The sequence below is a fragment of the Pelecanus crispus genome, chromosome 11, assembly GCF_030463565.1.
Source record: "Pelecanus crispus isolate bPelCri1 chromosome 11, bPelCri1.pri, whole genome shotgun sequence".
Classification (NCBI taxonomy): domain Eukaryota; kingdom Metazoa; phylum Chordata; class Aves; order Pelecaniformes; family Pelecanidae; genus Pelecanus; species Pelecanus crispus.
Window position 1 is genome coordinate 8,302,116 of NC_134653.1, and position 13,304 is coordinate 8,315,419.

The 13,304-nt window shown below is 36.6% G+C and overlaps 1 protein-coding gene across 3 annotated transcripts in view; it reads right to left on the reverse strand.

Moving 5' to 3' along the window:
* The window catches only part of TRRAP (transformation/transcription domain associated protein), a 104,344-nt gene that overhangs the window by 51,962 nt on the left and 39,078 nt on the right, over positions 1–13,304 (reverse strand). Inside the window, exons 31-45 of one of the 3 annotated variants that reach the window (XM_075718320.1) lie at positions 11,333–11,384; positions 11,181–11,203; positions 9,941–10,060; positions 9,493–9,612; positions 8,776–8,940; positions 8,191–8,372; positions 7,708–7,906; positions 7,177–7,305; positions 6,278–6,544; positions 5,482–5,688; positions 4,446–4,604; positions 4,228–4,362; positions 3,931–4,041; positions 2,503–2,649; positions 215–428 (exon numbers count right to left, since the gene is read on the reverse strand). In XM_075718320.1, coding sequence (XP_075574435.1) covers positions 215–428; positions 2,503–2,649; positions 3,931–4,041; positions 4,228–4,362; positions 4,446–4,604; positions 5,482–5,688; positions 6,278–6,544; positions 7,177–7,305; positions 7,708–7,906; positions 8,191–8,372; positions 8,776–8,940; positions 9,493–9,612; positions 9,941–10,060; positions 11,181–11,203; positions 11,333–11,384 — 2,230 coding nt within the window. Of the gene's footprint in view, positions 1–214; positions 429–2,502; positions 2,650–3,930; positions 4,042–4,227; positions 4,363–4,445; positions 4,605–5,481; positions 5,689–6,277; positions 6,545–7,176; positions 7,306–7,707; positions 7,907–8,190; positions 8,373–8,775; positions 8,941–9,492; positions 9,613–9,940; positions 10,063–11,180; positions 11,204–11,332; positions 11,385–13,304 lie in introns of all 3 variants that reach the window. The other 2 variants (XM_075718321.1, XM_075718322.1) reach the window with 2 other exon arrangements.

Sequence of the window (13,304 nt, forward strand, 5' to 3'; positions counted from 1 at the left end):
TTTTATGTCAATGGATAATGATGTATTCCACATGATTACTTATTTCAGCTTTTCTTTTTTTAAACAGAGGTTGAAAGTGCAAGCTAAAATGGACCATTAAATGCAGGAATCGTAAAACAGAATATTAGCACATTCCAGAGTGTCTTCACCCTGCCCTTAATCACTTAAGTTATGCAGCAATAAAGGATAAAAGCAGGAAGAAAATACCACATACTTGGTTCTGTAGGGAAAATACCCATCAAGCGAGAAAGCAAACTGTGGACTGCTCTCAAAACCTTGGTGTTTCCACAAGTCATACAAGCTGCTACACCTCGTTGCAGGGGTTTGAAGCTGCTAAGAATAGCAGGGGGCTGCAGTACAGTTAGCAGGAAACTTAAGACCTCTAAGCCAGTGCAAATGTTGGCAAAGTTGGCCTGATTGGGTTGTTCCTAAAAAGAGCACACACAAAAATGCAGTGAGTGGGGGAAAATCACACAAGTATTACACAGAATAGTAAGTCCAGATCAAATCTGTTGAAAATCTGTAATAAAGTTGAGGTTTCTACACTAGCGACGTTTCACGTCAATCTTTTAGGTAAGTCATGCAATACAGAACTGTAAAATACAAGGCGCTATAAAATCTTTAACCATAAAAATGTTACTTAAGCATTTGCAGTATGTTCCTTCTGATGTGTTTTCTGGTCCTCAGTTTTGAAAGTTGCCTGCAACCTTGCTGGTTAGAAATGCTTTCGACAGAGGATAATGTTTTATCTTTTTGTCAACATCGTTCAGAGACAGGCCTTCAGTGAAGAGCTAAACCAGCATATTCTATGACAAGTTATAGCTTAAAAGGTTAGAAAAGGGGATATTTGGAACTAAAGAAAAAAAAAATATTCCTAGACATAACTTTGTAAACCTACAAAATGATCATTAAGATAGTAAATTAGTCTGCTGCAGAAGCTTTATTCTTTTTTCTGAACCTCCTGAATAACTGATGCCACATAGCACAAAATTAAGATATAAAATTCCTGTTCCAGAGGGCTTCTATCCTTGTATTAAGTAAACATGAACCATGTCCACCTTCCTCAGGTCTGAGGGGTGGTATGGTGCATTTGTTTTGAGGTGGGGGAAGGAGAAGTGGAGTAGGCTAGGTTTTGATTTTTGGCTCGCTCTTAGATGCAGTGCACTTTGCCCACCTTCCCCAAATTCATGAAAGACGATAAACTCAAAGATTTGTCTGAAAGGCAGAGGGAGAAGATCACACACTCTGCAAGCATATGAACTGTCTGAATTGCACTCTCTAAAGTTATTTTTCTACCTCCACCATCTTCCCCTCTGTTCCAGAAAGAGGGGGCAACAATGGTCTGTGCATAACATGCAGCTCTTCTTCAGCAGCCAGCACATAGATACTCACAACCCTCTGCCTTCAGTGCAGAGGAATCACTTAAAGCCATGATTCCCCTGAAGTCATACTGCTGTTACTGCACAGCCTCCATTACTTTGCACTTAAGTAGCCTTGCAATTGTGTAAGTAAGGAAGATGAGTAGGAGGTAATCCTTGTGCAACAATGGTCAGAACTAACTACAGTTCTTCCTGTTGTAGGCTATCAAATGCAATCAACAGGAAAAAAATTACGAATTTTAATAGCAATTTTCACTCAGGTTGCACACTACTTGGAAAAAGACAAGTAAAGCAACAAACTTTAGCTCCCTGGAGCACTATCAACACTTGTAAACCCAAAACAAATGGAGCCACATCAAAAACTCTTCCAACAGAGGGAGAGAAGAATGAAAGCAGATACTTTCAAGGACTATCTCCATAAAGACAACAGCATTACAAAAGCATAGCACACTTAGCTCAACATTTGGAAAAAATGGGCCGCAGCGAATTTTCATGTAATCTGAGACGTTTTAAAGTTTCCAAAAGTAGGATCTAGTACTCCTTTATTCAAAGAAACAGAAAAATGACATCAAGAGAGCTCCGAAAAATTTAACACAGCAAGACTTCTTAGTCTATTAGATAGTATGATACAAATACAATAGGTATAGAAAAACTTACTATATGGCAAAAAGCATATAAATAGCATACAGATGATAAAAAAATATGTTTTCTCATCGGATACAGGAAGCTAGACTTTGAGTGAACTACATATTACCGTAACATAGTCAGAAAACTAGAAACCAATAAAATCAATTTGTAAAACTTCCTACTAACAAAAAGAGACCAAAACAAACAAAAAAACCACACCCACAACCAGTAGGCCATCCAAACAAGCAAACCACAACCTATTTCAAAATCAAAGTAATACAAGAAATTACTCCCCCTGCTCCTATTTTAATATTTGTAAGTACTGCAGCTATACAAATTATAACCACTGATGCAATTCACATATTTAACAATGTATGTATTCACTACAAAGAAGAAAATATTAAGACTGTAAAAATCAGTGTCCACATATCATTAGTATTCAATCAAATAGGTGCTGGTGAAACCTAAAGACCTACAGGACTAGCATGTCACCTACCACAGTCATTAACAGCTTATCAAACCACTGCAACTTCAGTTCTGATTTTGGCCACATGTCTGGTCGTAAAGCTGTTTTCAGAAGGTTGACACAGCGGCGAGACAGCAACTCCCCAGGAGATCCAGCAGTGTTTGAGTTGTCATTTACCTAGGAATTAGTCAGAGTTAACAAAATGACACCCTTTTGTAACCAACTCATTAATTTATTATGCACTCCAAGCAAGCATATAACTTCTTATTTCTGAAATGGATGAGCTTAAGTAGTTTTATCAGTATAGTCACAGAGTATTTAACTGTGTAAAAAGCTGACAACTAATAGTCAACATCAGAACTGGTGTCTGAACTGCTAGCTAATTACCCCAAATGACCCATCAAAGGTATATTAAAAAAAGTTTAATCCCATACGTTATAACTCTGAACATGCTCAAGATGATTAACCTTTTCTGTTTGCAAGGTATCCATAAACATACATAGCTCTTCACTCAGTTCATCTTTATACTTCAAGAGCATGTCTATTCTGTGTGTATAAATGTGGTGTATAAAATCCCAGGTTACTTACCAGCTGAGTCTGCTGCAGAAGCAGAAGCCATAAAATTTGTCAGCTTTGAGCTACACCCAGCTAATTGTCCCCACTCTAGAAAAGTTAATTCTTAACAAAATTTGGTGAAAAGCTTTAGTTCTACATCCTGCATGAAAAGAAGTCATTCAATGTATTTGATCTTGAAAATACAATTACAATCATTATCCTTAGATATGTAATTGACACAGTCTTTCCCTACTGAACTCTCTAAATATTCTTCAGCCTTTGGGTAAAATATCTTTGCCATTAAATCCAGGCAATAGAACAAGCACTTTGCAGCATCAGGCAAATACATAAATTAATTAAGAAAAAACAGTTATGGGAACTTTCTGAAGTCTTTGCCTTGCTCCAGCCAAATTCTACTAGTCATGTTTATTTCAGTCATGTCACAACTGATATAGCACTTGGTTGAAAAGAGAAAGTAAAGAAGAAACAAAATGCCAGAAGTGATCAACAGCACAGTAAAATGGAGACTCATCCAATTTCAAAATCTGGATTGCAACCATTCACATTTAAAGTTTTAATTTCAAAGTGTACGCTCCCTGCATCAAGCTATAAATGTACCAAGCCAACAATAAGAAGCTAAAATATACCTCTCATGTATAATATCCATCATTTGTGAAATGACAAACATGCAGAAACTGGTTATCAAATTCAATTTCTTTCCTCCTTAAAATAAAAACATTTTACTTTTTGTACAATTTCGCATTAGTTTCTAACCTTTCACCAAAAGAAAGTATACAAACACTACAATAATCCAGGCATAAAAGAACTCTTATGAAAAGAGAGATTTATGGGTTTGACCACTAATGCCGCATTGGTAGTTGCATATCAGAATAACCATATTACCTGGCAAGCAATTCTAATCAAGAAATTCACGACTGTATCTGTATGCTGCTTGTCAATTGGCTTTGAAAGAAGCGCATCAGCTCCTGGCAAGGACTGGCTACGTCCAAATACCTGCATGTATACAAAACACAAAAACCATAAGCAACACTGAAGAAGGATAACAACAAGCAGAACAGAATTAGAATATTTTCTTAGAGTATAACCTTCAATTCAGGGAGTTTCGAGATATGTGGAAAAAACAACTAAATTGCAGATTATAATTTCAGAGTCTCTGAACAAAATCTGAATTTTTCTTACAGCACTTATTGCTCCTGTAGCTGTCCTGAATCGTTTTACTTCTTGGCCAGAATCAACAGACAACCCCCTTTTAACAGCAGATGAGGCAGAACTTGCTCCTTCTCCACTTGCACTTGAATCCATATCTGAATCTGGCTGAAATATCAGCAATGTGCACGTTAAAAAAGCATTTAACAGTATAACAGTTCAATCTTTACCAGTTTATTTAGACTTCCTACCTGCTGATCTTTAATTCTTTGCAATTCCCATTTAATAACTACTTCAGCAAGATCCACAGCTAATTTTCTTTGCTCTATTGTAACGCTGGGAGTGAAGCCCAGTCTCTGCATGGCACTAACCATATGCTGAACCAAGTGATGTCTCACCGGATAATAAACCTGAAAAGACGGTTTCACAGTCATGTTAGCCATTAACCAATAAAATTCTACACAAAAACTAGAGTCAAAATAAAGCAAAATGGTAATATAGTCTTTAATCCCAAAGTTTGCTAAATCTGTACCATGTTCAAAGTTTGCAATGCAGAAAAGTAACTGGTGCTTTGAAAAATAAAATTTTGGCAACAATTTTCAGTGGTGACTACTGATTTCATGTAACCAAATGAAGATACAGGATTTTTCGCAAGGACCAATCATTCCAATTATTAGCCGATCCTTTTAGAGAGCTACAACTCACATTTGAACACACTCAGATACTTTTTCAAAAAGCATTGAGGCATCAATTCCTGAAAACTGACTTAAATGCATATTAGCTAGCTGTCACTGTGGACTGTATTTTAATATGCATTTTCAAAAATGCTCCTACATTGACATTCTGCAGCATTCCCCCATTTGCTTAATGTTTCCCAATGTACATTAGCTGGAGATAAAAGTTACCTAGTTAACCCCCCAGAATATATAAATTCAAACAAACAAGGATTACTGGAGGATGGAAAAGAATATGGTTCTGCACTTTTGTTAAACAACTGTAACAGAGCTGTGAAGATTCTTTAAGAGCACTGCTAATGCATGTGCAATGAATTAATCTTGCAGACTTTCACCTAACATTTTGAGTTCTAACTTCAATCATGATAAAGCTTAATAAGTGGTTTGCTATTTAATTTTACTGTTTTCAGTTTTAAATAAATATCTTTGCAAACAGCTGATGCCTTTTAGAGTTAGACCATATAAATCAGATTACATTACTTTTGAATCAAACTGCAGTTTATATCCTTGATATCTGAGATACAGTGACTACGAGAATAACTGTTACAAGTACCTTGAAGTGTTGTACTATCAAGTGCAAAATATGTACTAGTTGAGGAACCGTATGACCCTCTTCCACAATGATTTTTCGTGTCCAGTGAGTCAGCATCTGATGTCCATCCTCCATTCGAGCAGGCACAGCTGGAGTCAGAATAGCCATTGCTTGCCTGACAATAGCTCGGGCCTCCATCGCATGAGCTTTTAGAAGACTGTGAAAAACCTAAACAGCAAAGTTTCTCATCAACATTAATATTATACATATTTAAAAAAATAAAGCATTTATAAAGAAAAAGAAACTACAACACACATTTTCTAAACAACACAATTATTTTCCTAAAGGCCCATAATTTGTTAAATATATGATGATACTTCATCATCAGAAGTATACAGCATATACTTCCATCTTCCTTACGTTCACTTTTTCTTCTTCCCTTTCCACTGTCCAATTTGAGGTTTTCCTTTGGTCCCCACATTCTGTCTCAACTGAAATGCCTGTCTCTCTTAAATGAAGAAACATTACCAATTTTGTAAATTCAACCAAAAGGACTTTTCATTGTCCCATTTATCCTCTCTGTTTTCACTTATCATCAAACTTCTTTCTATACTCTCCTATCCCCAAATAAATTTGTATTAATATTTGGCTTGCTGCTTTTGTATTTGTTTGTTGCATATGAATTTAACTGTTGCTTGTATACTAAGTATCCAAAACTAGGGTGCACCCTCTACTCTGCATTTTAAAATAAAAGAAAGCACACTACAGAACTTATCAACATCCCTTAAATGTATGAATAGAAGCCCATAGTCAATACCTGGAGAACTATCTTCTTATGTATGGCAAATTTTGCGATGATGTGTGCCAAAAGCAAATGTCCACTGTATTTGCATGCTGGGTCCACACATGCCTTGGACAAGAGGCAAGGCCAAGCAAATGTCATTAGTCGTCGTAGTTTGCTGTTCCGGTTTTTGTTATTGTCATGAATGTGATGTGGAGCATGCTCAACCAGAAGCGTGGCAAACTGCAAGAGATATATCCTGAGAGAATCCAGCATATCAGCCTGTTTTTCCGGATCAAGTACCTAGTCCCAGGGATGATCAAAGAAGAGAGGAGAAAGGCAAGAAAAACAAAACAAAGCAAAACTTTATTATCTAGAAAAGCAAAGTCCTATTTTTTTGCCTTTTGAGTGTTTTTTAAGAAGCCTAATAACTACAATCAGATTTTTTATTCAGTTTAATACCCACAAAACAACTTCCTGAGGTGAGAACTTTTAGATAATGAGCACATCTAGGCACTTCTAAAGTGCTAACCTATTTAAAAAAAAAAAAAACCCCAAACCAACCCCAACCCTCATCTTCAATAACATTTATTTTGTAACTGCTAACTGGTTCAATGAAACCAAAGTGAATTACAAAGATACCAATGTTCAGTCATGGTAAGCTTTGCTTGTGAAAAAGACTAGAAATGGGCCTTATATGGCTGTAATCCTAAAGACAGACGTTCAAGTCAGAGACATAAACTGAAAATTGTCATCCAATCCTACTGATAAGTGATGGATCTCACAACAGTTCCAAGTTATGATGTGATTTGATATAACCAATCACAGCATTTAGAAATAGCACAACCAATTCAAATCAGGATTGAAGAGCCAAATGAGAGGAACAACTTTTTGTTTTAATTTTCAAACACTTTAATGTAAACACTGATTGTTACCTTTGTTATAAAAACACTAGTGATGCTTTCTGGATTATCTCCTTCTGGGTTTGGGGGTCCCAACAGCTGTTCGCCTTCTCCCTTTTCAAAACTGTACAAGAAAGCAGGATTCAGGATGTGTTGCAGCACCTACAGAATATAAACAAAAAACCAGTCATGCTCAACTATCGGATTCTTCTAATGGCAGTCAACATTCAAGTAATTTCACATGCAAACCTGCATGTTAGACACACTCACTGCATTACAAAAGGAAGCTATAAATAAAACCTTAAGAAACAGATACACACCGATTTTCTTCCCCCCTCCAAGGGCAAAGATTCTTAGAAAGTGTAAACTAGTCAGCACTGAAAGCAAGATGAATTGCTGTCTCTGTTTATTATCGCTCTTCTTCAGGTATGATATTTTCACCTAAATGTCTCCGCCAATTATCAAACTCGTTGACATTTAAGTAAGCGAGTTTTGTTGCCCTAGTTCCCAAGAAGAAAATTAAACCTAAATACCAGGCTTCTTTGATTTAATTGCTTTAGTTACCTTGGCTTTGAGCTCATCTCCGAAGTTTGGGTCATTGAAGTCCACAAAACGGAAGAACAAAGCCCGTTTTTGGGGAATACTGTAGTTTTTGGGGATCTCTTCTTCCATGTATTCCTTTAAGAAAGTCATATTGCAGAGAAATCGACCCGTAAAAGCCCGAAGCAACTGGAAGAGCAACTCGATATCACCATAATTCCTTCTGTAAAAAAAACATAATTTAAAAATCTTCTGTGAAAAAATACCCAAACTACTATGCTGATGACATGAAGAAACTGATCTTGGTTTTAAATGAGCAGAGAGCCAAGAGCAGGCAGTACCAGAAGCATGGTTTAAGAGCTAATGGCAGTATTATGAAATATATTAAACTTTCTCTTCAATAACTGCAAAGCCTTTTTAGTACCCCATATACCTTTACAGTATCTTCAAAATTTTTTTAAAAAAGTATGCAAGCTATAGGAAATAAATGTAAATATTTTTACATACTTGCAGTAATTCAGTAAGCAATATGCTAATAGCTTCGGTTCTTTCCAGTTTGTCGCAGCCATATTCTCCTTACGATGTCTCTCCTGAAAAGCTTCACTCACCCATACACGTTTCAGCTGATTCACCAAGGAATGCTGATTTGCTAACCAACATTCATCATTCTTAACAATAATACTGATGATCTGTCAAAAGCAAAACAAGACAAATGCACAGTCAACGTGCAACAGATCTGTCAGTAGAAACAATAGCATAAAACCACTTCTTTAAGGTCAATTAAGGGTTCTAAAATATTAAAGAGTCAAATAAAAACTAGTTTAGATCAATTTTTAAAGGAATTTCTTTTTGTTTTTAAAAAAATTTCTGTTGCCCTGCTTTCCTCTTGTATCTCGCTTGATTAAAGAAACAGTATAGTTCATTTGAGCCTCTTTTCCCTTCCTAGAGTGACTCTGACTACAAACAATTTACATTTTTACAAGGGTTTTTCTACAAGCTATAATACATACACACACACTTGAAAGCCTGTATGTAATAGGCTTGTAGCTAAAGAGACTTTTTTTGCAGAGACAAACAAGAATAAATTAATACCTTTATAGCCTGAAACTGAAGATCGAGACGCATTGTGGTAGTGCTTGGAGAACCAGGTCTAACAGCTGCTTGGGTACCAACAGGTAACAGTAGAGTGATAAATCGGTTAGGATTAGCTGCCAGTACATCTCGTAGAGGTTTGGCATCTTTATGTTTTAAGAAACTCTGAAGAAAGGGAAGAAATAATTTTAATAACAACCTTTAAAAGCAAAAATACCAAAAGGCTATATCATCCTGTAGCTTTTATATTCCTCACTAAAGTTGCAGAGGTTGTATTTCACGTATATAAAAATAACGTCTACAACTTCAGTAATAATCCGACATGATCTGGAAAGGTATAAAATCAAGATCTCAGAACAAACAAATACGAAACTGAGAACAGGCACCCTACAATCAGAATAAGACCATGATTAAGGACTACAAGGTCATACAGGGAAAAAAAGATGGATGGGTGGTGAAGCACTGGAAGGGGTTGCCCAGAGATGTAGTGGAGGCCCCATCCCTGGAAACATTCCAGGTCAGGTTGGACGGGGCTCTCAGCACCCTGATCTGGTTAAAGCTGTCCCTGCTCACTGCAGGGGGGGTGGGCTGGATGACCTCTAAAGGTCCCTTCCAACCCAAAGCATTCTATGATTCTATGAAAAGATGAAAAACTTGTCGTTCATCAGAAATTTGAAGATGAGGGCTTTTTCCTGCTCCCCTCCTCACACAGCTTACCATAAACATTCTGCTCCACTGTGGATCATTTAAAGTGGCTTCCATCATGAACAGCTCCACAGTCTGGGATGGATGACGTGTCAAAAATTTTATCAGTGGTTCCCTGAATGGACTGCCAGCCTGAAAAATTCGTAAAGCTTAAATTAAAAATGCAGAGTACAGAGTATTTTCTACTAATTTACTAGCACTCAGAAAAATACATTTGACTTGGCATTTATGCAGATACAAAATGTTCAGAACTTCTATGATGAGAATTTATTGACAATTTCAAAACTTCACTTTTAAGAGACTAAGACAAATGTTAACACCTCCTAAAAGGCTTGAAGAGCATATTTATTTATTACATCAAATGTTCCCACACCATGTTTAAAATACTATAATTGTTACATACTAATGTTTAAAAATACTGTAAAGCAAAAATATCAGCAACGTGCACTTCCACTTTTACCTCAATTAACATTGCTCGTTCTGTTTTCATAACAACTTCCAGCAGAGGTTTAACCAAAGTCTGAGGGGCAGCTGGGATCAGGTGGAATAAATTTATAATCGCTGAACAAATCTTCATTTCCTACAGGTAAAAAGAAACACAATTAAATTAATATTACCAGCTAAATTTATAAAAACAGTATCACACATCCTACTTTTTTTTTTCCTCTCTATATTAACATAGCCAGCAACCAAATGCAAAAGGTTAACATGTATACAGCATCTACTTACCATGATGTATGGAGAAAATTGCTCTTGTGGAAGTCTGCCCTTCCCCCCTCATAATATCATGGCTTAATTTTATTTTCTTTGTCAGTATAGTGGTGTTTTACAGGTCAGAGCTAAACACTGTGTAATGATAATGGTGATGGGGGAGTTACAGAGTGCTCACTCTACTACACCAAGTGGCTCATGCATCAAGAAGCCAGACCTTCCTTTCTAAACCATTTCTCATATACACCCCACAACTCCAGACTAGACATGAAGAAAAAGACATACAGCTTTCTCACAGCACCATCCAGTGTATCTTGCAAACAGCTGTTTACTTCAACGAAAAGTCAGGTCTGTTCTCCCACTAGATACTAAACTCTTCTGAAGTCCAAAATAATTTTGTGTTTTTCTTTCATTGTGTAATTTAAATGGGGACTATATTTCAGTTAACTAAAGTGTGGCTTTCATTCAGGAAGAAAAGGGAAAGGAAAAAACAAAACAAAACGTCCACCCTCACCATCCCTCTAAAACCAATTTCTAGTATGCAGTATACAAAATAACTTCATGAAGTGCATTGCATTTCCTCAGCTGAATTTAAACACAGACTATTAGGCCCCACTCCTTTTTAACATGATCTGCCTAGACAGACCCCCATAAGACTACTCTCATGGATTGAAGTGCAGGACTGAGAACACGTATAAAATCTTTTGAAAGCATTTACGCCTTCACAGAAACTAAAAATCCTGCTCTTCCTCATACAAACATGCTTAACATCCTTAACAGCAATGTTACCAAAACAACTCTGCCACAGACAAACAGAAGACAATTCACAGCACTGCACTCAAAGGCACAATGCACTCTGCCCAAAACACAACAATAAAACTAATAAACCACAGTTTAAATGAAATAAAAAACAAAACAAAACAAAACAAACAAGAAAAAAAAAACCACCACAACAAAGAACTTCCTGGTGCCTCCACTGAGTTTCTCACCTCTACCCCTTCCGCAGCAGGCTGAACCAAAACAGAAGTCACAGCATGAAAAGAAAAAGCCCACAAAAATATCAAATAAATGAACAAATCAGTATATGCTATTCTTCAGGATGCAGTCAGAAACTGACTTCAGCAGGGTTATTTTCTCATCTCAAACTGAAAGAATGGAGACAATGAGTATCTCCCATGCTCTGAACTGCTCTCCTAAGAATTAGGATGAAAAGCATCCTTTTTTCTACTTGTACATTGTTTAGACATAGCTTCTCAAATATTTGTAGTGATTAAAAAGATATCAGAGATTATTAAGTCAGGGGAAACAATATTTTAGCATCTTCAAAGACGAATTTGACCAGCATCAATTATGAAACCACTTTCAATACTTGAACTACCAAGCTATAAAGTCCTTCTAATAGGCTGTAATGCAGAATTTCCACCATGGTGCCACTGTTCACAAGACAGAGACAACTATCTATTCAAAACTTGTTTTTTGAGTTACCAGACATGACCTTAAAAACCACAGCCTTCCTTGGGGAGGTAGGGAAGAGCGGAAGAAGGTATTTAGACCAAAGATTTCGCTCACTGGGCCAATGAGTTAGATCTGAATTGCTACTAAATATGTTATGTTTTAATTTGTTCATTTACCTAAAGAGCCAAGTCACAGTTCAGCAATACAGTAGGACTGTCATAAAATTATTTAGATGAACAAAGAGCTTAGTTATTCTGGCATCAATGTGGATCTTTACAACAGTTGTTAAGTATTACGCAGCATTTTTAATTGAGATGTCTAAAGTTTTTAGTTTGTCTAGAATTGCCATTTACATATGAAAACTCATTCCATAGACTTTTGGACTGTTTCATTAAGACGCCTCGCTGACTAGCCACTATCTGCACTAAGCTGGAGAACTGCATGACACCATCAGCATCAAATGGCACCTTCATAAAGTGCTGCTGGAAAAAGATGAAAACTCTTTAGGTCAAAAAAGTTATTGTAACAGTGCTCTATACCGTTTCAGCTAGCAAACATAAGACTTTCCTGACCAATTTCCGTTCTCCACTGCGTGTTTACCACCTCCTAGATCTAACCACTCACTCACTCAGTCTGAATGATGCAACCTACTCCAGTAACACTCCCCAACATTGCTTTTAGTGAGATTCCAAAATCTGAGATACTCACTTACGGTCAAGAAGAAATCAGAGTAAAATGAAAGGCCAGCTAGAGTAACTCTGACCACCAGTTTCACCATCCTAGTTTTTCCACATTTAGAAGATACAATTACAGCAACAGCACACTGTACATACGGACATATGAACGCGAACTGCCATAGCAATTATATAAAGACCACACTGTCTGTGCCCTCCTTCAGTTTCCTAGAGGCTTTATTTTTAAGGAAACTTCAGAGCAACAACTAGGGGGGGAGTAATATTTCCATCAGCTTTGCAGTCACACAATTCTATTTGAAAATGTTTCCATAGACTTCCCTCCTCCCTCAAGACGTGACAGTAGACTCCTTCTCAAGTGTCTGGTGTGCACCTCTCCCTCAACATACGCGGGTTTTAAACCAACGCTAAAAAAAAATTACAGGTTTAGGAGACTAAACACACAACTACATAGAAAACATCAACAGAAGACATTAAAAGCTGAAGAATTCACAATTAAATGTGATTTAGGGACAACTAAAAACTGTTCTAGAGGTACCACATTGTAGTTTGAAAGACTAATGCTACAAAAAGATCTGCAAGATATCTGTAATCATCACATTTGAGGAAAAGTGAATCCCAAAAGAAGAATATGAAGGCCTTAGAACTACTCTGACCTGAGTAAAATGTGTTTAACTAAAAAATGCACAGTTTTTAAGTTTAAACATAAGAAACAAATTCTACTCCATTATAGAACTTCTAGGTCAAATACAAAGCAATAACTAAATTCAGATTTAGCAGGTCTCTTTGCAGTGACAGGAAAGAATAATGAAAAGCCATTAAGCCATTTCCATGTTTGGAGGGAAATAAAAAGCCAATCTAATTTCATTCTAAGTTGAAAACCAAAGAAATTAATAAAATCCCCCCCCATTTTTTCCTAGTTGCAATAATAAATCTCAGCACTTAATATAAGTTATTAATAAAATC